The sequence below is a fragment of the Lacerta agilis genome, chromosome 12, assembly GCF_009819535.1.
Source record: "Lacerta agilis isolate rLacAgi1 chromosome 12, rLacAgi1.pri, whole genome shotgun sequence".
Taxonomy (NCBI): Eukaryota; Metazoa; Chordata; class Lepidosauria; order Squamata; family Lacertidae; genus Lacerta; species Lacerta agilis.
Window position 1 is genome coordinate 30,248,172 of NC_046323.1, and position 24,834 is coordinate 30,273,005.

Genomic DNA, 24,834 nt, shown 5'->3' on the forward strand with positions numbered 1-24,834 from the left:
GTTTTGGCATGGCAGTGCCCCCAAAGCAGGCCTGCAAAACTTGGGACTCCTGCCAGGTTTTCCCAGCCCAGGGAGATGGGCAAAGGCAGGAGGTTTCATCACGCTCAGTTCTGACGTTTTAATCAGAATGCGGCATTTCCACCATTCCCTTTATTTCTGATGTTCAGGCATAAGTGTTGCTGCTTATGTAGCCAAAACAGCACCATCTGCACACATTGGGGGAGAAAATCAGCAGACTTGGGGGAGCTCTTGAGGTCTGCAGAAGTACCTCCAACCCCCCCCCCCCCAAAAAAAAAAAATTCAGGAAAAGAACCCTGGGTGGGAGAAGGAGAAAAAAGATCCAGTGAGGACTGAGCATGTTCACTGGGCACAAAATGACAAAGAAGGGGATATGGCTCAATACATAGCTTGCCATGTCCATCATATAGGGGGGCCAGAGCATCACTGCTACCATTAAAGGCATTGCTTCTGGGCCAATGCACCTCTGTGTGTGGATGGCTCCAGAAACAAGAATGCCTTATGCCTTTGTTTCGCCTTCCCTGAGCTAAGAACCATTAAAAAACCTTTAAGGTAGAATAAAGTTTGCCCTTGCATGGATGCATTTTTCTGCTTCTCTGTTTAACATGCTTGCCTAGCTGTTATGATAAACAAGCACCCACTTTCTAGATGCTTCATTTAAAGGGGGATGAGGACGGAACACTGCATTAGTTACAAGCGAGGGAAAGCAATTTTTAGCATCACTTGCAAAAGTGCAACAGACTGTGTTGAAAAAATTGAGGGGCTGTGTATCCAGCCTTAGAGCAATGTACTAATCACACTGGCAGTAACTGACCTATTCCTTCCTGAGTTGGCCAGGAGACAACGTGATTGGTTCGCTGTCTAGGCTAGACACTGGATAATCCAGGATATAAAGCAGGGATGGGGAACTGATGTCACCACCAGACCCCTGTGGACATCTTTCTACTGGGGTCAATCTCCATATTCCCAAGGGGAGGGGCACTTGCAGAAATAAAGTCTCATGTTCCGTTTCTGAATCAGCCAGTTTGCCCCCTAACCAGAGGTAGGAATGCTTGAAGAATTCAGAATCTGTGAATTCTTATGCAGACTGACCCGTTTCACACCTCCTGGACTAATTGTGTGGGATCAGAAATGCAATCATCCTTCGGATTTCACATTTCTGCAAAATTTCATGATACAATTCTCAGCTCAAAAAAATATGTATCCCAATGTGTTTATTAAACATTTTCATTTTAGCATAACATATTGCTTGGGAAAGTTTACATTGAGATAAAGCATGCACTTCAATACAGTGGTTTTAAAAAATGGCAGATTAATTTGGAAGTGGGATGGAACAGGCTTATTGAATGAACACATGCAAAATTGGCATGGAGCAGAAATAACACTGATCAATCCATCCCTTCCTAAGAGTAGCTGCTTCATAAGCAGTGTACAAGGCATATCTCTTTATCTCAGCTACTAAGCACCATCAGAAAACTGATGAGGAAAAGGGATCTTCAGATATATACTGTATATATTTTTAACTACAGAGCCTGGATTCCCACTAGTCAGGCTGCTGAAGAGGGCCAATAATGCCACGATCTGTCCGGGGAGAGCTCCCACAGCTTCTATGAAGCTTGGGCTAGGCAAATCCAGCCATCACTTCTAAAACAGTCCAGTCCAAAACACTGGATTTCAGGCTTGAGCTGAAAAGTCTGTGGAAGCACCCTGAGAATACTACTAATATTTTGGTTGGCTCTTTGATGCCTATCTGGAAATGCCAGATGTTTGTTTTTGAAAAAGAAAGAAAGAAAGAAAGAAAGAAAGAAAGAAAGAAAGAAAGAAAGAAAAGGTTTCCTTTTGTGCAACTGATAAAGGGCAGAGAGAAAGACAGGAGACCATCGCACAGAGAAACCCAGTGTGTGTCGTTCGTCAGGACAGAATGATAAAACATTAAAGTTTGGACTTACAGCGGGACCAGTGGGACCGTTACTTCCGTCACTGCCACGAGCTCCCTAAAAGAAAACAAAGGTTCTATTTACACCTTAAATTCCTGGTACAAAATTGAAGAATCCAAAACAAAGAAAACGGAAGCCACGTTGTACAGGTAGGGGAGTCACTTACAACTGCGCCAGGAGCGCCGACTCTTCCCCTTTCACCAGGGAGACCACGAGCACCCTGAAAGCAAAGGACACGCAAATCATTACCAAATATTTATTTGCTTCATTTAATAAATTTCTACAGCACCCTTCATCAGAGGATCACAGGGTGGTTTATGATATAGAAACTCAAAAATTCATAATGTTGTTTAACAAACAAAAACAATACCCCCCACAATATTATTTTCTTTCTAGTACTACTACTAGTAGTAATAATAAGCTGCAGTGCATTACAAGGTATAGTCTAGTATAGCTTCGGTCTTTTCTCGTTTTCCACAATAGGGTGCAATGCTCCTGATTCAAGATATGCATGCTCAACTCAGATTTAACTCAGAGGGATTGGCACACACCCAAGTGAGTAAAGGACTGCAGATTTACTGTTGCTCTCAACACAGTAAGTCATATATTCTGATCAAATAGCATCATTTCTCTTAAACACTGATAACTCCATTAAAGCAACTAGCAAACTTTAACAAACGGTAACAGGATTTTTGATGACTTAATATTGTGTAAGTCACAGAGAGAAAATTAAACTTACAGGTTGTCCGGGAGTACCATTTTCACCAGGGGCACCAGGTTCGCCCTGCAAATGACAAAGATTCTCCATTTAGCCCATGGTTTAGGTTGTCCTTTCCTTGCAAATCTTATTACTGACTTAGCAAAAGATGTAGTCAGAAAGTTTGCACTTCTGGTATTTAAATTAATGAACAAAAGTTCATACATAGTAAAGCCTCTTATCAGCTTAGCGATCTAGTTAGCAAAGAGGGTTTGTAGAAGAGGGATAGAACAAATGTTGGCTGTAGCCCAGATAAAATGCATTGTGCAAAAGCAAAGGAAAAAGCTAACTGTGTGACAATCTTATGCCCCATTAATTTCACTGGAGCTGAAGTGTGACTCTTGGGACTGAGATCAAAATGCTTTGCTGGCTAAAGGCAACCACCACAATTGCAGGCATGTGTCTGGACAGGTTGATCTATAAAGATCTAACAGATGCACAGATTTCAGCCAAAGAAGCTCTACTGATATTTGCCAAAGTTGATACAAGCTGATGCAACAGGAGTCTTATCAACATCACAATAAACTTTATTTTACTGAAATGGGAACAAGTCTAGCTTCTCTCTCCGGGCTTTTGCACTCCCTCTCCTACCATACGGTTTCGAGGAAAAGGTTTGTACATTTTCTCTTCCAATTTCAACTAACCAGCTGAGGGCTACTTGTGAAACTGAACCCAGTATTAACTGTGTAACTATGGTTTGTTGAGACAAACCAGCTTCATAACCCATAGCCTGAACTCAAATGGTTTCAAACAAGCCACAGTTAACATTAGAAGAGTAGAGAAGAGTTTGGATTTGATATCCCGCTTTTCACTACCCGAAGGAGTCTCAAAGCGGCTAACATTCTCCTTTCCCTTCCTCCCCCCACAACAAACACTCTGTGAGGTGAGTGGGGCTGAGAGACTTCAGAGAAGTGTGACTAGCCCAAGGTCACCCGGCAGCTGCATGTGGGGGAGTGGAGACACGAACCCGGTTCCCCAGATTACGAGTCTACTGCTCCTAACCACTACACCACACTGGCTCTCCAACATTAACCACATTTGCAACACAGCAAGTGATGGTTTATCAAAAATGGAAGCGAAAGCTTCCAAAAAGCCTCCTTGTGTCCAGACTAGAGGAGGAGGGAAGAGGGGGAAGATTAAGCAAAGCTTCTTCCTGACCCTCCCTGAGCCTAGGTCTTCATTTAGCTAGAAGGCCAACCCATCTCCTTGTGATCAATAAAGCAGACCCCATCCCTCAATGTTGGCTTGCTTTGGGACCAACTTGTATTTTTCTCAGCTTTCTGTTTCCATAGTTTTTTTTGACTGAGACTGGTGTTATCTACCCAGCTGCATTTCAAAGCGGCATTTGGTTTGCTGGCTCCACCTCTGGTGTTCCCCGAGCTAACATGAAAACAGAAATTAGACAAAGGAATATCTGAGATTCCTGGCTGCAAAGCAAGTTTAAAAGCTCTCGTTCCCCACATATCCCATTTTGGTACTTGCACACTTAAGTCTCAAGAACACCTCCTAGCTTCGGTTCACTTCAATAATGAAAGGAGAGGCCTGTCAGTGCAAGCCAGTTCCTTATGAGACATGCATTTGCTGGCTTGCCTCAACACATGACTCTTGCTATTTCTGATGTCCAGGCTGTGAGCGCCATTTCTTCTGTAGGAAAAATGGCAGCAAGCATACCCTAGAGGGAGGAGCAGCAGGCTTGGCAGAACACCAAAGTTTGCAGAAGTAAAGTCCACCCCCCAAAGGGGGTGTGTGGGGGGAATCTAAAATAGTCCAGTACTGATGGAACATAGGAAGCTTGTAACAAATCAGATCATTGCCCCAGCTAGCTCAGTGTTATCTACATTGACCAGCTGAGGCTCTCCAGAGTTTCCGGCAGGGTATCTCCCCCTAGCAGATGCTGGGGAATAAAACCAAGGCCTTCTGCATGCCAAGCAGATGCTCTGGCACTGAGCTATGGCACCTCCCTAAGTGGAGCAGGCTCAATGACCACAGATGCTGAACTACTGCTGGTAGAATCCTGTATGTATTTATTACATTTGTGTGCTGCCCATAAACTAAGAAAAGGAAAAATGGAGGAGGAAGGAGAAATGGAATGACTGGAATCAGGAATAGCAGCACTCCCACTGTTTTTTATTTACATATGTATTTATTTATTGGGATTTCTAGTATACTCCACACAAAAGGGGAAAACAATAAACTTGCAGGTACTAGGATTCCACCCTTGTCCTACATGTACACACAGAGTTCATGAGCAACTCAGGCAGTGGCAGGGGCAGGGGCAAGTTCAAATTAGCCACATGGTTTGGGTGATTGGCGAGTTCAAAGTTTCTCATAGGCGGGGGCTCCTACTGGCAATTCCGAGTGTCGGAGCCAGAACCAGAAGTGCAGAGTTCTTCCACCTCCTTGGATCCCCAGATGTTGTCAGACTCCAACTCCCATCAGCCCCAGCCAGCTTAACCAAAGGTTGAGGAAGGCTGGCTTAGAGCAAGTTGACTATTTATTTCATCTTGCTCCCATGCTAGAATTTGGACCTGTGAGACTTTCTGTTGTGTCCATGCATCTCAAGGGCTTAGTACCAAACTGCTGTTGTCCTTCATTCATATAGCATAGGCTGATTTTTCTTAGAAGGATAAAAGCCTACTGGAACAAAACATGCATGCAGGATAGAAAACAGAAGGGCTGCCATGCACTCTGTGCTCTTGCTGGAATACCCATGTAACGTATATTAAATTAAAGTCATTTTTACCTTGTTACCGGGAGTACCAGGTTCTCCTTTCCGACCATCCAAACCGTTGTGTCCCTATGTTGGAAGAAGAAACACTCATGGGTAAAGTGCCCCCTCTAGTCCCCACCTTTTAAGGAAATCATTTCTTTATCATGCAGTGGTTGAAACACAACTCTAGCATTGCTCTACATTCACCATATTGGTTCCCCCACTTGAAGAGGATCATTGTCAGTTAAGGAGGGACACGGTTGTCCTTCCTTAGCATGGTTTGATTCTGGTCTGCATCAGACCCAAACTTTGACAGCCCTCTTCAGTTCATATGTTTTTTGTAGCTTTATAGATGACTATTACTGCTTTTCATTATTCATATAGTGCCTTCAATATGCATGATGCTTTGCAGAATACAAAAGGGACTTCTTCCTCAAAAACCTAAAATTTGATACAGAGTGAAAAAACAGAGGAGGGGGAAAGTGGAAACAGGCAGGGACAGTGCAAGACTTCAGGAGGAATGGTGCCAATGATGGCCCACCAGTCCCCTAACCAGAGCAGGGCCTAGCTCTGCTTGTGGTAATGACAGCCTGCCACTGCATGCTTCTCCTGCCACGGCTTTCTCTGCCGCCATTCACCACCCTCCATCAGGCCCAGAGACATGCTTCAGTGGTGGGAAGGTGCTTTCAAATGGGAGCAAACTTGGCTCCCATCCATGGTGGCCAGCTGCCATCTTAGATTACCCAGAAAACCATGCTCCAGGCCCCAAATCTATGAAATCTATTTCATAGTTCTGTAGTCCTACCTAGATAATATTTCAGAGACCTATGCATTGGATGTTACACTTTTGGGTAATTTAAAAATGTGAGTATCCACCGGGAATGGGAGTTGAGCTTGGCTCCCATATAAAACCAGCACTGCTGTCTGCTACTGACAAACATCTGTGGGTCTGTCAGGGAGGGCAGTGAAGGATTGTATGGCCAGGCTAGTGGGCAGGTGCCTCTCAAGTCCCTGGGGCCCTTGACCAGTGCCCAATGTGGCCAGCATTTCATGCCAGGCCAAGAAACAGGGAAGCAACACACAGTTGTTTAGGGAAATGCCTTTTCTCTAAAGGAGAAAAAAAACTGGCCTTTCTCAAGACAGTTAGAAAGGGCCACAGTAAACTAGGGGAATGTGGCAGACTAGGTGAACAGTGTTTTGGTGAAGCAGTTACTACCACTTCCTTCGGGTGGAGAAGGAAAGTGGTATACAGGCTTCTTTTTGGTCTGCACTTAAATACTTAAAACTACACTTTAAAGTGCTGGCTGTACGTTCAAAATTTTGTCAATGACATATCACAGATGCATGCAGGACTTGGGGCTAAACACCCTGTGGTATGGGTGGGAGATTTATGATCACATCTCTCTTAAGCTGATGGGCATTGCCATTCAAATGGTGTGTGCTTGCTGCATCATGTGATCAATAATGTGGGGCGGGGCTTACCTGCCCCCCCCCCAAATATTTTGTTCAAGTTGGCACCCGTGATGAAGACAGAAGCTTTTTTTATTGCCACCTTGGCAGACAAACCTTAGGCTTCTGTCTAAGACCAGTAAATTGCACAGTACAAGATGCTGAACATACCATAGGTGTATTAACTAAGTGTCACCACCCTTAATTTTTTTCCTGTTTAAGTCAAATGCTCACCCTTATTCCTTTGAAACCAGGCAGGCCAGCAGTTCCAGGAAAGCCACGAGTACCCTGGGAGGGAAAATGAGAGAGAAGACTTAACATCTCAAATAAAAGCTGCTAGACAAAGTACTTGGATACAATATGTTAGTCCCAGCCACCAAGGTGAGCTGCTTGCAAGTCTCATTGCCACAGTCACTGATCCCTCCACGCATTGCTTTTGCCTTTGGGTCAGGAAGCTGGCATGACGCATAAGCCTACAAAACTGTCCAGACTCATACAAAGTAAGACTATTTGTGCATACGGTCTACTCTGAGCAGCAGTGCTCCTTAAACAGAGAGCCTTTCCCACAAACTACTGACTGTTTTTAGCTGAAGATGTCAGGGATCGAACCTGAGACCTTCAGTACGCAAAGCACATCTTCTGTCATTGTGCTCTAGCCCCTCCCTTGTCTTTATTGGGGGGGGGCTTATTTAGCCCAAGGGCTCCTGGTTGCTGACCCCTAGTATAAAATGTTCCAAATTCTGTTCATTTTATAGGCTTATATGCCACACAATAAGAAAAGTATCTCAGAAGTGAACACGACCCATCCATAAAATTGCACAAAAGTACTTAATATCAGTGGTCGATGCAGAAAGATGGAAAGACACAGCCCTACCCAGTATAAAAGAATGGCTGATAAAACTATTGGACTTGGCTGAGATGGCAAAGCTGAATTAGAGAAAAATCATTTGCTGACATTTGTTAAGGATTGGAAATTTCTTATGGACTTTTTGCATGAAAGAGAAAATGATCTTGTAATATCTGGGTTTGAAGATTGAAAAACAACAACAACACCTGGTTTATAGAAGACAGAATGGTTGGATCTTAAGGAAGGAAGGAATGAATATATAGCTGCAGGACAGAAAACCAGAAGTTATTTTGTTTGTCTTCTTCTTTATCTTTCTTTAGTTTCTTCTTTCTTTTCCTTCCCCCCTCACTTTCTCTTTCTTTAGGTTTCTCCTTTCCTTTGTCTTTTCTTCCTTCTGACTTTGCTCTCTAATAGATTAAGTAGCTGTTTAATCTCAGTATATTATTTTAAAAAATACATGGATATGTATTTTTGTATACCTTTGAATAAATACCAATAATGTTTTCTTTAAAAAAAATAATTGGTATGCATTATCCAATCAGAAAATTTACCTGCTTAAACTGAAGGGGCTTAAACTGGAGTTTGAAACAAAGTACTTCTATTATTATTATTATTATTATTATTATTATTATTATTATTATTATTATTATTAGAATTTATATACCGGCCTATACCTAGAGGTACTGTTAATGGTTGCTTAATAGTAATAGTCTAGAGTGCCGTAGCTTAGGTACAGATACACTATTACCATATTTCTTGTAGAATAAAGGTGAACACCATGTGGCAACCTTCGTAGTGCTGCTCTCTGGCTTGGTGTTAAAATCCAGCAGATGTAAACAGCTAGAATCTCTGCCTTAGAGGGAGGGTGTGGCATTGTACTTACACTAAAACTACCGGTAAGGAGCGGTGGCTGATAATTCAATTTCCTGCCCTGCATTTATGCAAACAGATTTAATTAGCAGATTAAACAGAAAACACAAAACTCACCTGAGGTCCAGGAACACCCCTCTCACCAGGCCGCCCAGGTTTCCCAGGATGACCCTAATGAAACATTAGATGAGATGACTGAAGTCTTTTGTGTGAAAAAGCAAGTGAGCCGCACATATTTAGCATAGCTCTATGCAAGGTATGAAAAACACAAATCGCTTAAAAACCGACCAAATATGCAGCATCTTTCCCTCAGGAGACATGATGTCACATTTGAAGGCCATATTTCCTCCTATATTATTAGGACAAGAACTTATGATGGAGGTGGTTAACTTAAGGTACTTATTAAAGGGTAAGTCCTACTGAACTCAGAAGGGACTTACTTCCGCTCTGGGATCGCACTGCACATTACTTAATTTCACAAAATGCAGATGGAATCATTGTATTTTAATATTCTGTTGGAAGCCGCCCAGAGTGGCTGGGGAAACCCAGCCAGATGGGTGGGGTTTTATTTATTTATTTATTTATTTATTTATTTATTTATTTATTTATTTATTTATTTATTGGAGATAAATAAACAGAACAGTTGGGAAATCCAGCTTTTTTTAAAAAAAAAATCCTTTAAAATTTTAATACACTCTACAACACAGCAGTATTTCACTGGAACTTAGGAAACATGTTTGAGCTATGAAAACACATGGAAATGGAAATTCCGTACCAGAAGTGATGGTTACAAAAGTGATGGTGGGGGACGGGACACAGAAGGCAGTCCATAACAAATGCTGATAACCAATGTTTGGAAAAGGAAATGGCTCCTACTGATTCCCCCCACGCCCCCACCACCGAAATCCCAGTTCAAATGAATACTTACATCTTCACCAGCCTTTCCAGGAGGACCCATTGGACCACGAGCACCTTGGGGACCCTAGAGATTGGGGGCGGAAAAGGTTCGTTTGAAACAAAACAATAGTTCTTTCATGCTACATATGATCTAGTGACTTGACTAAGCCAGAGTTCTAGATCTGAATTCTTTAATCCAAGCTTGGGGTGGGGGGTGGGCTCTTTATTTATGGCTTCTGAGTTTCAAAAGACTTGGTGTTCGGTCTGATTTCAACTTCCCCCAGTAGTCTCAGGTAGCTGCAGAAATCTAAAGCCTACCTGTCTAGCAAAAATCCTTTGTCTCCCTCAAGCTCTTTTATGTTTCCCCCCACTTTGAGGAAACCAAGTAGGCGTGGGCTCTAGCAGAATCAGAACTCGTTTATTGCTTCTCCCACCCTTGCTAGCTTGCAAAAGGATCTCAGATAATAGGCCCAAACTTCAATTTGGGGGAAGGGCTTCATTGCAAATGGGTATTTCAGAATTCCTGCCATTCTCAGAATAGAATAAAAATGGTTCCACTTACTGTTTGACCAGGTTCACCGGGTTCACCAGCATGTCCCGCGTGGCCAGGAGAGCCCTAGAAGCAGGGTGGGTGACAAAAGACATTTTATACGGTTTTGAAGTGTGGGAAAAGTAAGTACTCTTTTAGCAATGGAGGTGTTTGGAGAAGAGAACTGGGCAGGGCTGGGGCAGGGAAGCAGAGTGAGATTTGGGGAGTTATAGGCTGTGATTCAGGCAAATGTTGGGGTCCTTCAACCCAGACCAGACCAGGTGGACCAGTGGTAACATGGAGAGATATCAGGCAAACACATTGTGTGTTTTGGGCCTTCTGGGCAAGAACACGAAGGTGCAAACTGGGAAGGGAGACAGGAAACTGTGAAAGGAGAAACACATCAGTTTGTAAACGGAGAACTATTATCAGGGGACTGACAACAGCAGTCCTGGACCTGTCAATATAGGGCACCTCTTACACATGTGGGGTTACCCGCTTAGGATCTAGTCAAGGCAAAACTTGCGTAACTGATGTTTTCTGCATGTGTATCAAACATATCTGCATGTGTATCAAACATATCTCTCTTCCTACTAATGGCTGTGTTCCAAATATACTTACAGGGGGTCCAGTTACTCCAGGAGGGCCTCTGGGTCCCATTATACCCTGGGAAAAGTTAAAGAAATGGTTAATATACTGCAATAGTAAAATGATGGTCCAGCTAGTGGTTTCAGTATCACTTAGGCTGCAATCCTGCGCCGCACTTACTTGGGACTAAGTACCATTAAATGCAATGGGCTTACTTTTAAGGAGCCATGCATAGGACATTTCAGGCACTGTTTTTTTTTTTTTTTGCCTGAAATAAAGCTTCAAGATTAAACCAGGAACCACAGAGCAAAAATAAATGAATAATGATAGTAATATTATAATAGCCTTAGATTATATTAGTAGCATAGCATCATAAAGTCAAAGCTGTATTTTCCTGTGTTTATCTATTGCTAGCATAGCTTTAGTACTAGTACTAGTTGAAATTTGCCTCTCATCCTTACATTAGCATATGTAATTTGCCTTAAACACTATAGATATTGTACAACCTTCCCCAACCATGTGTCTTCCAGATATTTTAGACTACAATGCCCATAAGTCCCAGCCAGCATTGGCCAATGGTCAGGGATGATGGGAGTTGGAGTCCAAAAGTTATGGAGGGCACCAGCAGATGTGGGAAGGCTAATATAGTAACATATGAACAGACTCCTGTTCAAAGAAGGGAAAGAATAAATATTTAAGCTTTAGCTTACCTGAAACATCTCAGACAAAAATTATTCACCTACCACTTTATTATATTTGCCTGCTTCTACATTTTTATTATTTTTCATTATATTAAATTTCTCTTTTAGGATTGTCAGTCTTCGATTTTAGACATTGTGGAACCTGAGCTGCATCAGATTCAGAGGCAGGGAGGTGGATTCCGGTGAATTCCAAGAGATTCAGGGATTCAAATAACATATCTGGTTTCCCTTTGATGTTTGGGTCTGATGGCCATTTTGTAATTTATTGTGGTTTGGGGTTTTCCTAATGTCAATACTTTGGATCTTGTGTGGGATGAAAAGTAATACACACACAGACACTGTGGTGATGTCTGGAATTTAATGAATTTCTTTGGAAATTAGATGGCGTATACTTAAAAAATAATAGTAAACAACAGCGATAACTCCCCCATGGGAAAGGCCTGGTAGGCTGACCTGCCCTTCCATTCCAGCATGTAGCAGAGAAGTCATTCAAAGAGGTGGGTGGTTAAGAGCTCAAAGCTCCTGATGCCACCCACCTGCTCCTGTTTCTTGTGGTTTTTCCCACCTCCAGCTGTGCAGAGCCTTAGGAGGACATCTATAGGGGAATCACACATTGGTGCATTTCCCATCATCACCCAAAAGATTTTGACAACAAGTCCAAAATGGCTGCTTTTGACACTAAGTCCTGGCAACTGGACCAGATGGGTTTTCAAAATGTCACTGTGTTAGATCATTCCCCCTTGATCTGCATTCTCACCAGCTTGATCTTTATGAATAAGAATATAGAGGAATTGTTTGAGTTCCTAAATATGCCCATAGTCCTAGCTGCAAATAAAGAGAGCAGGAAGAGGAGCTGCCAACCTTCGTTTTCTTCCAAGACCGATTTTAATTAGCCTCAATGATCAAACCGCTTACTCTACAATAATTCCAAGCAGGTGTCTCCCTATAATCTTCCCACCACTTGCACAAAATTATGTTCAGAGAAAAATCAGTGGCTATTCCTTGAGCATAGGTGGCACAAGCTGATGGATAATGGACTGACGATCTCTTCCCAATATGGATGTTTAAATGTTTTCTGCAAGGTTAGGCCTTTTTTAATCACTTTGATGGTTGAAGGATGTCTGCATGCATACAGCAGAGCATCCCTCTCCATTTAAGTGATCAAGAAAGACCTTGTGTTCATGAGAGCTCCATATGTACCTTGAAGTTCTCATGGCAACAAGAAGCCACAAGATCAAGGATCAAGAGATTACATGGAGCTTTAAATCAGAAGTATCATTGGAATAGGAGAATGGATCCAGGATTATGCAGGAGAACATCAAAGCACCTGAACATAAAATTACTCGTATGTTGTCCATAATATATGACCACTGCCGTCTTAATAGCCACCATTAGCTTTAATATACTTTTTTAATTTTCTCTAATCATTTCTCTCTAGGCTTATCATTGAAGGATACTGCAGCTTGCTATAAGTGTCTCTAAAAAACATTGTTCTTTGCCATTTCTTCCACTGCCCTGCAAACAGTGGAAGACAACTCCAGGAAAAGGGTCTTGGAACCAGCTGTATGGTTGTACCATTCCAAATTCTGCCCAACGTTGGGCACTGTGCTCATACCGTACAGCAGGAGGGAAGCAAACTGTGGCCCTCCAGATGTTGTTGGACTCAGATCAGCCCCAAACAGCATGGCTAATGGTGAAGGAGCTGTAGTCCAATAACATCTGGAAGGCCACAGGTTGCCCAACCCTGCTGTAGAGCAGGATTGGCATTCTCCCAGCATGCAACAGAAGGGTGAGACGTGAGAGCTACATTGCATATTGGTGATATCGATGTGCTGGCTTCTGTGTTCTTGGCTGGAGGAGGTGACTTCTCAGCAGTAAAAATATGTGTGCAGCAGTGGCACATGAGGGGTGGGGGTGGATTGGCAGCTGTGCCCTCCTGGCAAAGCTGCGCTTGCCACAATGAGGATGGAGCAGAGTGGCAACAGTGCTGTGCTTGCTTGGATTGTGAAAGGACAAAATGGCAGAGAGGTCAGGGCAGCTCTCGCTGTGTGGTGGTTGCGGTGACTCCACAGGTGCACACAAACATGTGTTGTCACCACCAATTCAGAGCTCTGCTGAGTTTGCCGCCATCTTGCCCCATCCTGGCAAGCACAGTCCTATTGCCACTCTGACCCCTTGTACATGCTGTTGCTGCATATACAGAAGGAGACAAAAAAATGTGAGGGCTGCCACCCTTGGAAAGCTGGAAGAGACATAAACAAGTATGAGGGTGAACTGAGAAGACTAGGAGCTATGAGGTACCTTCTTGGAGGCTCACCACATGGCAACCACAACAGTGTGGGGAGGCAGCAGAGGGATGGGAATAGCAGGCCAAGTTACATGGCCAGAAGCTCCCTCGACGATTATAGGTGCCACATGGTAAGCTCAGATGTGGCTACCGCGTGGTTCCAAGCAACTGGTCAACCTGTCCTGAGGCGTTAAGTCTTGCGGCAGTACTGTTTCTGGAGGTTTAGGGCCCTGAAGGAAAATACCCTCAATGGAGCCTCCCTTGCGTGGAAAGAGGTGGCAAATGCACACTGAGATTTTTTTCCAGATTGCGCCTGATTTTCCTAGACTGCACAAAGCGGAAATGGCAGAACTGTTTGAACAGTTGGTCTTGAGGCACTGTCCAACGGCCAGTTTTACCAGCCTCTGGAACCCGCCCTGTCCTACAATGCTCCTGGGACCTTTTTCACAGCCCACCTATTTCTGAGTCAGGTTTGACCTTTGTGACTTCTTAAAAGAAGTTGCCCCATTTGTTTCCGCCATGTTGTAACCTTATGTTTATATGTTATATTTATCTGTGTGCATGTGTGTGTAAAAAACAACAACACAATCTCCTCTCTCTTTCTAACATGAGAAAGGAAAGTGTAATATCAGAAATGGCACTCTGGACAACTTCAGCATTCTCTGGAAGTGATGAGAGGAACCATCAACCCTTTGCATTTCCTCTCCCCTTCCTTCTTGAGTGGGGAGGGGGGGAGCATGAGGAGTGGAAGCATACTCCTCATGCCTTGTCAATGCTTCAAGAGAACATCTGAAGTGGTCTACGGTTTCCAGGAATTCAGGTACTAAATGTAAAAAATACTGTGATGCAAATGAATGAAGACAGTTCATTCTGGGCCTTTTAATTTTTATTTTTTGTCGGGAAACCAAGTTCCTTCATGACCAATTTTTTAAAATACCATACTGAGTTCACATTTTATATAATCCAAAACACACCCATTTGGAAATAAATCTAATTCTATCTGAGCAATCCCATGCATCTTTACCCTTGGAAACAAGTTCTTAGTCTACTTTCAGTTGGCAGGGCCTTCTTAGTGGCAGGACTGTTCCATCCCAGGGCACTTCTTGTCCCTTGTCACTTCTGTTTTTAAAGAAGGCATGTTCCCTTCAGCCTGTGTTTGATGAATGTGCTATGCTGAAACTGTTTAGCAGCTGATGGTTTTTAACTTTAATTATTTTTATTTAACAGTATCTTTTTAAGTTTTAAAATTGTTGCATCTTTATAACTTTTAAAATTCACTTGGGGAGAACAGTGTGCCCCAATAGGCATGCCAGAATTAAAAAAAGTCCCACTATGTTTAGTGGAGCTTACTTTCTAGTAAATATATTAGAGCCAAACTACACACAATGTTTAATGCATAGTTTGCTCTTGAGTGCAAACTGCCAGGGCAGAGGCTTCACTCTGGATGGGCACCTGGATGTGTGTGTGTGGAGGACAGTAGGGGGCTTTAAAAGTATGCCCCGCACAATGGGTCCCAGTCTGAATCATGAAACCACACCTGCAGCTTGCATCGCCGGGGAAAATCTCCCATTCACTTCAATGGTAGTTTTTTATCTTTATGCAAATTGCAAGTGTGGGGGGTCCCAATCCAGATTGGGACCACATCTAAAAAAAATCCAAAAAATCCTACACACACGCCACATGCCAAGGTCCCAATTCAGATGAGGTCCCTCCCCCTTCTCCCTGCTGTCCATGTTTTTTTGGGGAGGGATGGGAAAGCTTGCACTGAAGCACAAGTTACAAAACATCATGTGTATTTGGGCCATTTACCCTATGGTTTGGATTACAGCTGATGTGTTGCAAAGCATTGCTCCTAACTGTGCAGATGATGGTTTTTGTTTTGTTAAAAACTGTTATAACCGCCGAGCATGAGAGGACTTGACCATTTTTGACGATCATTAATTCAGCAAATCTGACAAAGTATTTTTCCTTGGACATAAAATGCCATCAAAACCAAATCAACGAGGCGAACTTCTAATCACTGGAACACAGGTGCTAAGCTCCTTTGCTTGGAACCAAGTTCAATGGGCCAACTTCCAAGTAACTGGGCTTGTTAGTGCTGATGGGTCTAGCCCGTCTTGCCAGGTGGGCAAGAATCACAGGTGAAGAAATTAAGTGGCCAAGCCCAGCACCTATCACAACGCATTACATCTGGCAGCCCATGTTGGGACAGAGCTGAACCTGGTAGGTGTTTCTTCCCTTCCAGCTCTTGTATCATGAGAAGGACAGGTTGGCCAGCAATGCAGTGGTCTCCTGGCTCCAGCCACTGGATTCTATCAGCATCTGTGTTGGAACCAAAGGGACACTGGATAGCTGACCTACCTTCCTTGGAAGTGACCCGGGTAGGGTGCAAAACTCTTCCCAGCATTGACTTTCCCCATTCATGAAGCACACTGGATGCAGGAATAGTGGGGTCCCATGCATTCTCTGAACACGCATGGCTTGCAAGGGATGACAATGCTAGATGCCTGGCTGGGAGGTGCAGTGGGCTGCATAATGCTGCTGTATGGTCTGCAGGCCAGTTACATAGCGGAGACACAATGTGGGGAGATTTCCGTGAGCAGGCTGTTCTTGGGGGATTCTCTCTCGCCATCAGTGGCAAGACGCACCAGCACAATTTGAATTTGTGCATGTACCTGTGCAAGAAATGAAGCATTTGCTTACCATAGGTCCGGGGCCAGGATCAGCTGCTTTGGACATGTCATATTGAGCAGCAAAGTTCTGTAGGAGTTAAAAAGAGGAAAGCTAATAAAGAAGAGCTTGATCAGAATCTAAATAATATACTCTAATCCAAAATGAAAATGAATGCAGGGTAACGAATTTGCATTTCTATATCTCAAGTCCTTCGCGCTTGTTTTTAAAACAACAACAACATCATGAACTGATTGAGTGAAGGGAGACAGAAGGAATCAAAGTAAAATGGAAAAAAGTTCCTTCCTTCCGTAAATGTTTCTGTATCTTCAAGGATGTTCCTACCTATGGATCTCAACAGTATTTCTATACATGCCTGAGAAGACACAGCTAAAGATAATGGTCCCTGCTTTTGACGTGACAGGCCTTTTACGACCTGCTTAAACGTTAAGATGCTTCAAGACATCACCAATCAACTTCAGTAAAATAAAACATTGGATGCCTTACTCCGCCAATACCGGGAGGACCAGGGGGGCCTGCAGGGCCTGGTGGACCATCTTCACCATCTCTGCCTGGTGGACCTGGTGGACCCTATGGGGGAAAATGCACAACGTTAAGTTATAAATATATATAAATAGCTACCAAAGATTTCAAAGCAGTGACGTCATTTAAAGTACAAATATATGAGCCTGCACAATCGAAACAGCCGGTGTTTCTGTACTTTACAATGTGGAAACCACTTAAATGTGTCACTGTTTCTTTTAGACAACTAGAAGATTTAGTTGTGTGATCCTATGCATGTACGTATATTCAGAAATAAGCCTGTGAGTTCACCGAGGCTTATTTGCAGGCAGGAGAGAAGAGAATTGCAGCCTTAAAGGCCTTAACATGGGAATGGGGAACCTGAAGCTCTCCAGATGTTAGAGTCATAGTGTTGGAAGGTACCCTGATGGTCATCTAGTCTAATCCCCTGCAATGCAGGAATCTCAACAAGCAGTTCCCCATCCAGTTTGAAACCATACCAGACCCTGCTTAGCTTTGCAAACGTGCTAGCTGTTTTGTTTTGTTTGTTGTGTTGATGGATAACAAATCCCATCATGGCTGACCATTGGCCATGAAGCCTGGGGTTGATGGGAGTTGGGAGTCCAGCAACATCTGGAGGGCCACAGCTTCCTCATCATGGGCATAACACATGGAAAAGGCTCAGCACCTTAACATTTTGTCGGCATATTAATGCTAGGACTTACAGGGTGACAGTCAACTAAGTTTTACTCAAAGCAGGTCTATTAAAATTAATGGATATAAGTTAGATCCATTAATATCAGTGGATCTACTCTGAGAAAAATTTAGCAGATTCACATTATGTTACGCCTTTAAAAACTTCATTAGTGCATTGATTTGAGGCCTGATAAGGATTCTAGCACACATTGTTAGAGAAGGTTGTCCCTTGTGAGCTATCATACAAAGATTCTCATTGTGCTAGGGAAGACCTTGCCATGCTAGGATAATTATACCGTAGTAACCTTTTAACTGCCTTTAAATGAGTACATGTTCTAACTCCATGTTATCTGCTCTCTGGCTTTGGAGAGGTCCAAGCAAGTTAATTACTTTCCTGATTTCACTTAACTGTTGCTTGCACCCCATTTGGCTGAGCAAGTGGGCTTGCAAATACAATAATCACGATGATTTTCATATATAAGAGTGGAGACTAATTTGTTTGCACAAGCCTTAACTCTAGGACCAATGTTCTTAAATGGTATAAATCTCATCAGAACAAACAGTCATGCTAATTCCCATTAGATGAGTAATATAGTTCCAGACTATATTAGTTGAATGAAAAGAAACCTATCAAAGCATTATAACTCAATGCACTCTCTGTTTCATGGGTTTTTTTTAGTCATCCCCTTTTGCTACAACTACCAAAGATTGCACTTATCAATTCCATGCTAATCAAAACACTGCAAATTCTGTGTTTAGCTGTGGGTAAAAACGTCAATTTTTACTAATGCCTAAGGGCATTATTCCAAATAACAACAAGCATTCCAAATATCACTGATGTGATTTAAATAATTGTGGTCCACATGTTAATCAGACGACCCAACATCTATTCTAGTAACAAGAGGCTAGATTGGGGTGGAATCAAAATCAGAATCTTTCCTAAACTGGTTCTGAGTCATCAGATATTTCATGATGTATGGCAGATACTTCTTTATCGAGTATCCAGCTACAGACTCTTGGATTCAAGGTGGCCTCCTACACAATAGTAAAGGGATCTTCATGTCCTTAATAACTTAAAGCAGGAAGTATTCTGGACAACTCGGAATGTGCCCATATCTGCAGTGACCATCATTTTAAAACAAGCAGGCACGCATCTCACACAGCACAGACGATTAAAGGCTAAAGGCTTGGTTCCTTAGCACATTGTTAGTCCTAAATCAGGCCTCCAACCACCAAGTCAAATCCAGCACACAAGCTATTTATGGCAAGTACCAAATTTGGCTACCTAACCCAGGCCTTCAAAACTTAGTAAGGAGGGAGCTCTTCTCAGGCACCTGGTTGCTCCTTAATAACGTAATATGTGGTGGAGAACTGTGACAGGCATGGTGGGTCACAAATTGTTTGGGTGTAAACATGCTAAATATTGAACAGCAATGGTTGCTTCATTCTAAGCTACTACTGAGGGAAGAACAAATCTTGAAGCATGTCTTGGAGGCCCAGTTTTTGGCAGAGATGCTGTCAGGGAAAGACTTTGAGGGCCAAAATCCAGGGTCCCACTCAGAAGAGAAGGACCACCTTTCTCAACATATTAGGGGTCAATTAGCACATTCTGAAGTGAGAGAAGCAAGACACTTTATTATCTAAAGGGAGCCCCTCCTCCCTGTAAGACTATTAAATCCAGAATCTAAAGCTACTTAATTGCACAAGCGATACGTGATGTATTACCAAATTGCCCTCATAGTGCTTCACATTTTACAAGGTAGCAAACACATGTTTTCCAATTCATTTGTTCACGGGGTGGGGGGTGGGGAGTAATAGGATCAACTCTGGCTCCCTGACACATGTGTCAACTTCATTTGCTCTACACACACACACACACACACACACACACACACACAGAGTGTTAAGTGGACTCTGGTTACCGAGCAACTGCACCTCTGAGGCTTCAGCCATACACATTCCTTGACCTCTGTCAGAAATCCCACAAGCAATTCCGACCCTACGGATCAATCTCTGAACACAACCTGCTTTCCCCCATTCCTTCCTCTGAACCCTGAAGAAGCATTGCACCCAGTATCCCAGGGAGGGGCAATTGTGTTGCATCACCTGTGCAATGAATGAGTTAAATGGTTCTTCAGAGAGATCGTTGTGAGGGAATCGGAGAGGAAAAACAGTGCTGCTGTGTTGGACAATGTGCTTGCATCAATGGACAAACAGCGGGCAGGGGAATAAGCAAAGGAGAGCTCTCAGGATCGTGACCTCAATTTCCATTCTTGATTTTATAAGGTTCTGAACTCAAGTGATTTTGCTGGTGGCTGTTATTTATTCACATAGGAATTCCAGAGCCATGAGCCTCTACTAATCATACTGTGGTTTTACGATTGCTTTTTTGAAAACCTATTACCTGCAAATCAGTCTCAAGACACTTCAGTGGGAATAATAACCGCTTCAACCATATGCAACGGACCTTCTGAAGCATTCAGCAATACTTGCTGTCCAAATTATGGCCTCACCTAAAGCTACACAGCCCTCCCGACCCTTTCCAAATGGTGCCCATAGCACTTCCCCCCAAGCAGATGTGTTCAGTTGTATACAGTGCAGCCTCATTTATATGAATTGTCTCAGAAGTTGCACACAAAAATAGCCATAACTCTGAACATGGGTTGGTACAACAGGTTTTTCGCTTTGGACCATGCTCTTCCTCATTCACCAGGGCAGGATTTAGATATAACAAGCAAAATGAACAAAATTGTGGTTCTTTACCCTGTCTCCTCGTGGCCCCTTTTCTCCTCTGGGCCCCTGAAAAAGAACAACAACAACAAAAATGTAAACGAGCGTTTCAAGCAATCGTTTTAAGTGCAGAAAACTATGGTGTTGAAAGAACCGTCTGTTGATGAAAACAGCAAAACTAGTGCATAGGTAGAACTGAAAGGAATAGCTATTCAGAGATTGAACACATTCTTGCTTTCAATGAAAACCAAGAGGACAAACATGCATAAATAAAAATGCATGCATTTATTAGTTCTTCATTAAGTGGCAAGCATTCATTTATTTTCACATTTGAGCTGCAATCCTATTCCAACTTTCCTCAGAGGAAATCCGAATGGAGTTTATGCCTGAGTAGGGTTGTGCTGCTAATCTCCAAACCAAACGGATATATTCCTCACAAATATTTAGTAATTTGCCAAATGATCTGACATCCATAAAATCAGAGAGTCTCAAGAAGAATGCTTTAGGCTGACTATTTTTTCCTGTGCATACCAGATCAGCTTTCATGCTGGTAAAACTATGGCTTCAACCCACTTACACATAAATCCTAAACACAGCAGCTAAAGCCCCAAAAATTCAGTTAAATTTACTGAGCTGTATCCAAGTCCTACTCTTGAGTAGGCCTGCAGAAATGAATGGAAGCTACTAATTTAGGTCCATTCGTTTCTAGGAGTCTACTCTGAATAAAACTTGATTGGATTTTCACCTAAGGTTATGTTTCATTCGCAATTACTTTGGAGTAAGCCCCAGGGAATTTAGTGCAATTAGCTTCCAAATAGAGATATATATAAGAGAAACTGCCAGTATGCTACTAAGCATCTCAGCTGTGTTCAAAAACAAATTCACCTGAAATTAATAGCATTTACTCCGAAGTTCAGGTTTTCAGTTTGGATTTTCCTGACAGTAAAAAGGACCTCTACTCAGAGGTAAGCCCCACTAACTTCAAAAGGCCTTTCTACCACGAAATTATGTATTAGATTGCAGCCTTTCAAAAATCATATTTTCATCATTCATGGGTTCTTTAAAATTGTAGCAGATACCTAGGAATAGGTAATTCCGTAATACTTAAGAAAATCCCTTAAAATGTGCTTACCCTCCGTTCTTCCGTTTCCTAAAAAAAGGAATGAATATGAAGTTAGAAGAAATCTAACATTAGCAATATTTCAAGGTAAGCGCTAGACTCAGCCAAGTTATTTTAAGGCAGAGCAACTTAAACAAGTGGGGGGGGGGGTTAGGGAAAAAGTTATTATACGAGTTAGTATTTGCTACATCATGCAAACACGATATTAAAAAGTCATACCTGAATTCGTTCATGCTTTATGGGTGCAAAGATGTCTTTAACAGGCTTTAAAATAAGAGTTGTGACTCTCCAAAATTGCTGTGCATGCAAGAAACTTCTGGCTACTGTGCGATCTCCTCTTAATCTTACATTCACCTATGAAGGTAGCCTTTTAACAAGAAGGACGGCCCATTAGGAAAGTAGGGGTGGGCACACTTCTGGGCAGTCGTAATGATGCTAATTGGCAGTAGCATTGCCCATGCACTTCTTGGCAGCTGTAGTTAGTAAGTGGCCATTCGGGGGGTAAGGTGGAAGTAGGGAGATAATAAAATAGCCCCCTCTTGTCCATTTTATTTTGAAATGAATGATACTGACCTGATTTACATCTGGAGGGGGAAACAAAAAAACAAAAACAAAAAAATGTTAATGTTCAAAACAGTCTGCACGTGAAGCAATGCACTGTATTTTTCCGTGTATAAGATGCCCCCATGTATAAGACACCCCCTATTTTGGGGGGAGTCCAAATTGAGAAAATGGGGGGGGGAGATTGTATCCGTGTACAAGACGACCCACAATTTTGAACGTAATTTTTGAATAAAAAAAAACCTAGCCTTATACATGGAAAAAGTACGGTAGTTGTGATTTCAAAGATGAATAGCTGGAAATGTTAACATGAAATGACGTTGTTGTTGCTGTTGTTTTTTTAAAAGCGGATGACATTCTGATCACCGCAACACACCTGTGTCAGAGGGTGGGCCTGTCCAACTTGGAAAGGCTTTTATCTGACCCCAAGGCTTGAATGGATATATTTAATAAAAGGTTTTATAAGAATCAGAACTTGGTTCTAAAGGGCCATGAGTGAAACGCTCAATGTGCCATGGGGATTTTTCTTGCCCCCTCTTATGTCTGTTACACACACCAAAGAAATGTGGCCCCAGAAGAAGAGGGCCTCCTGCAGAGCAAGATCTCGTAAGATGGGAGATAAAGGGAAACAGACAAAACCCTCCCAAGCATGCACAAATGTGCTTTCTGCTGATGTATGAGGCTCCGTGGATCCCAGCAAAGGTGACCACACACCATTTCCCCTTGAACATGCTTGAAACGGCAGCTTTTGAAAGTGTGCAGGTGCAACAGAAAGCCCAAAACAGTGAGTTTAGCTTTTGAACTTGAGATGTTTCAAGCCGAGGTTATTGTTGGCCATATTCTTGTAAATAACGTTAACCTAAACTTAGGACCCACTATTCTTTCACATCATTTCAGGTTATGGGAATTCCTTGAACAGGATTGTGCTGAGGATTTGTATAGGATTTTCTGGAGTTCAGAAGTCAAGTAAACCCATTAGCAAAGAAATCCCCTCTCTTTCACGCTATTTAGGCTCCAATCCTAAACCCACATACCAGAGAGGAAGCCCCGCTGAGCTGATTGGGATTTGCTTCTGAGAAGACATGTCTAGGACAGCACTGTTCTTCTGCTAAACTTTAAACCGGGAAATAACCATGCTTTGAAATATCTTAACAGGTGGAAAACCAGGATCTGACAAAGCCAGGCTACTTAGTTCTGTATACCCAAGGGGGATTTGGCCTTTCATTAATGTATGCATTATTATTACATTTATGTCCCATCTTTCCTCTAGGGAGCTCAAGGAGGCATACAGGGCTTCCCCCTCCAATTTTACAACAGCCCTATGAGGTAGGTTATGCTGAGAGAGAGAGAGAGACTTGGGTTTCTCAAATAGCAACCCTCCCAGTACGTTGTGGTGTGGCATGTGGGAGGGGCCTGCTGTTCCAATAAAAGATCAAAAATTCCACTGGGGGGGGGAGGGGAGGAGGGCATACCAAAAGCAGCTTTGGAAATCCTAGGAATAGTACTGTAACTTTCATTATAGTTTTCTAACATAGCCCACATTTTGTGCATTGGACATTCTTATTTTAAAAACAAACCAACAATTGCCCTGTTAAGCATTTCCTTCCTGCCAATGGAGCACAAAGAGCAAAGCCTGTCACTCCGAGACGGAAACCTGTGGGCCCTCCAACTCCCATCAGTTCCAGCCAGCACAGCCAATGATCAGGGGAATGATGGACTTTGTAGTCCAACAACCATCTGGAGGGACCACAGCCTTCCCATCCTTGGTCTAAGGGCACAGGGAATTATGCTCCATTAGTTCCTGCTCCCCTGCTTGCTGCGAGATGCATCTGGAATGCTGCGTATTACAGAAGGAGCGGGAGAAATGTTCTGTCTGAGCAGCAGAGCAAAAAAGGAGTCACGGCCATGTAACTCCTCTCTGCAAGGCAGAGCCTCCAGAAGCTTTACTAACAGATTAGTACAAAAATGGGGAGGAAACAGTATCAATCAGTCTGCACATATGCATTGATGTGCCACGGAGGAATTTTGAGTGGGAATTTGAAAAAGCTGCTCACCCAGAGATAATTGTTCCATGATCAGAGTAGCTAAATGCAAAAGTTACTTACGGAGTGCAAATCTACAGCATAGAGCGCAGTATGCTATTCTCTGGAGGTCAAGTCCAACTGTGTTCAATGAACACAATGTTCAAGACGGCAGCTCTAAATATATATCTTAGACCATTGGTTGGATGAGAAACCTTGAGTATCTCTTCTTAATATCTCAAGGAAATAATCATTGTTTAAACGTTTTAAGAGTAACGTCGGTACAGAATAACAAAGTTGATACTGATGTTAATGGGGGTTCTGGTGGGAAACTGGATCAGGGTGGAAATGACTAATCAAAAGCATTTCGATAATGGTTCCTATAGGATGATGGAATAAAGTTAGACATATTTTTTTTTACATGGTACTGGAACTTGTAAACGGAACTTGCTTGGAAGGGGTGGGGGGTGGTGGGCTTATTTAACTGGGTTAGGGAACCCATTCTCTCTCATTGCCACTAGAGGGAGAGGCCCTAGTCGCGGTTGTAGGACTGGTAAAGAGTTGAATGCAACTGTAAAGACAGCAGTGTTCCTAAATTAATTTTGGTGAATGCTCAGTCATTAATTGCAATAACCCTAGGAGGGTCCCTGGCTGCCAACTTGTTTCATTGAATCCAGTTATGTATTGGGCAGCAGGGCCAATGCTTCTGTTATAGCGCAGCATTTGCCATATGCAATGTACAAAGGATTACAGGCGTTTCTGATGCATGGGTGTGCTGCACGAGCCAGGGTGAAGGCTATACCTTGCACATATTTAAACCACAGAGAACTGGTATGGTAGTGATGCTTGGGCTGGAAAGTTTCCATTTGTGCAGCATGCAAAGTTTTGAGTTAGACAGAACACTTTTTGTCAGTCAGATATAAC

The 24,834-nt window shown here is 42.7% G+C and overlaps 1 protein-coding gene across 1 annotated transcript in view; it reads right to left on the reverse strand.

Moving 5' to 3' along the window:
* Window positions 1–24,834, reverse strand: part of COL1A2 (collagen type I alpha 2 chain) — a 65,602-nt gene that overhangs the window by 38,666 nt on the left and 2,102 nt on the right. The window contains exons 2-15 of the mRNA XM_033164934.1: window positions 21,902–21,912; window positions 21,341–21,358; window positions 20,242–20,277; window positions 16,768–16,851; window positions 16,294–16,350; window positions 10,636–10,680; window positions 10,048–10,101; window positions 9,517–9,570; window positions 8,706–8,759; window positions 7,106–7,159; window positions 5,456–5,509; window positions 2,695–2,739; window positions 2,122–2,175; window positions 1,968–2,012 (exon numbers count right to left, since the gene is read on the reverse strand). Coding sequence (XP_033020825.1) covers window positions 1,968–2,012; window positions 2,122–2,175; window positions 2,695–2,739; window positions 5,456–5,509; window positions 7,106–7,159; window positions 8,706–8,759; window positions 9,517–9,570; window positions 10,048–10,101; window positions 10,636–10,680; window positions 16,294–16,350; window positions 16,768–16,851; window positions 20,242–20,277; window positions 21,341–21,358; window positions 21,902–21,912 — 665 coding nt within the window. The remainder of the gene's footprint in view (window positions 1–1,967; window positions 2,013–2,121; window positions 2,176–2,694; window positions 2,740–5,455; window positions 5,510–7,105; window positions 7,160–8,705; window positions 8,760–9,516; window positions 9,571–10,047; window positions 10,102–10,635; window positions 10,681–16,293; window positions 16,351–16,767; window positions 16,852–20,241; window positions 20,278–21,340; window positions 21,359–21,901; window positions 21,913–24,834) is intronic.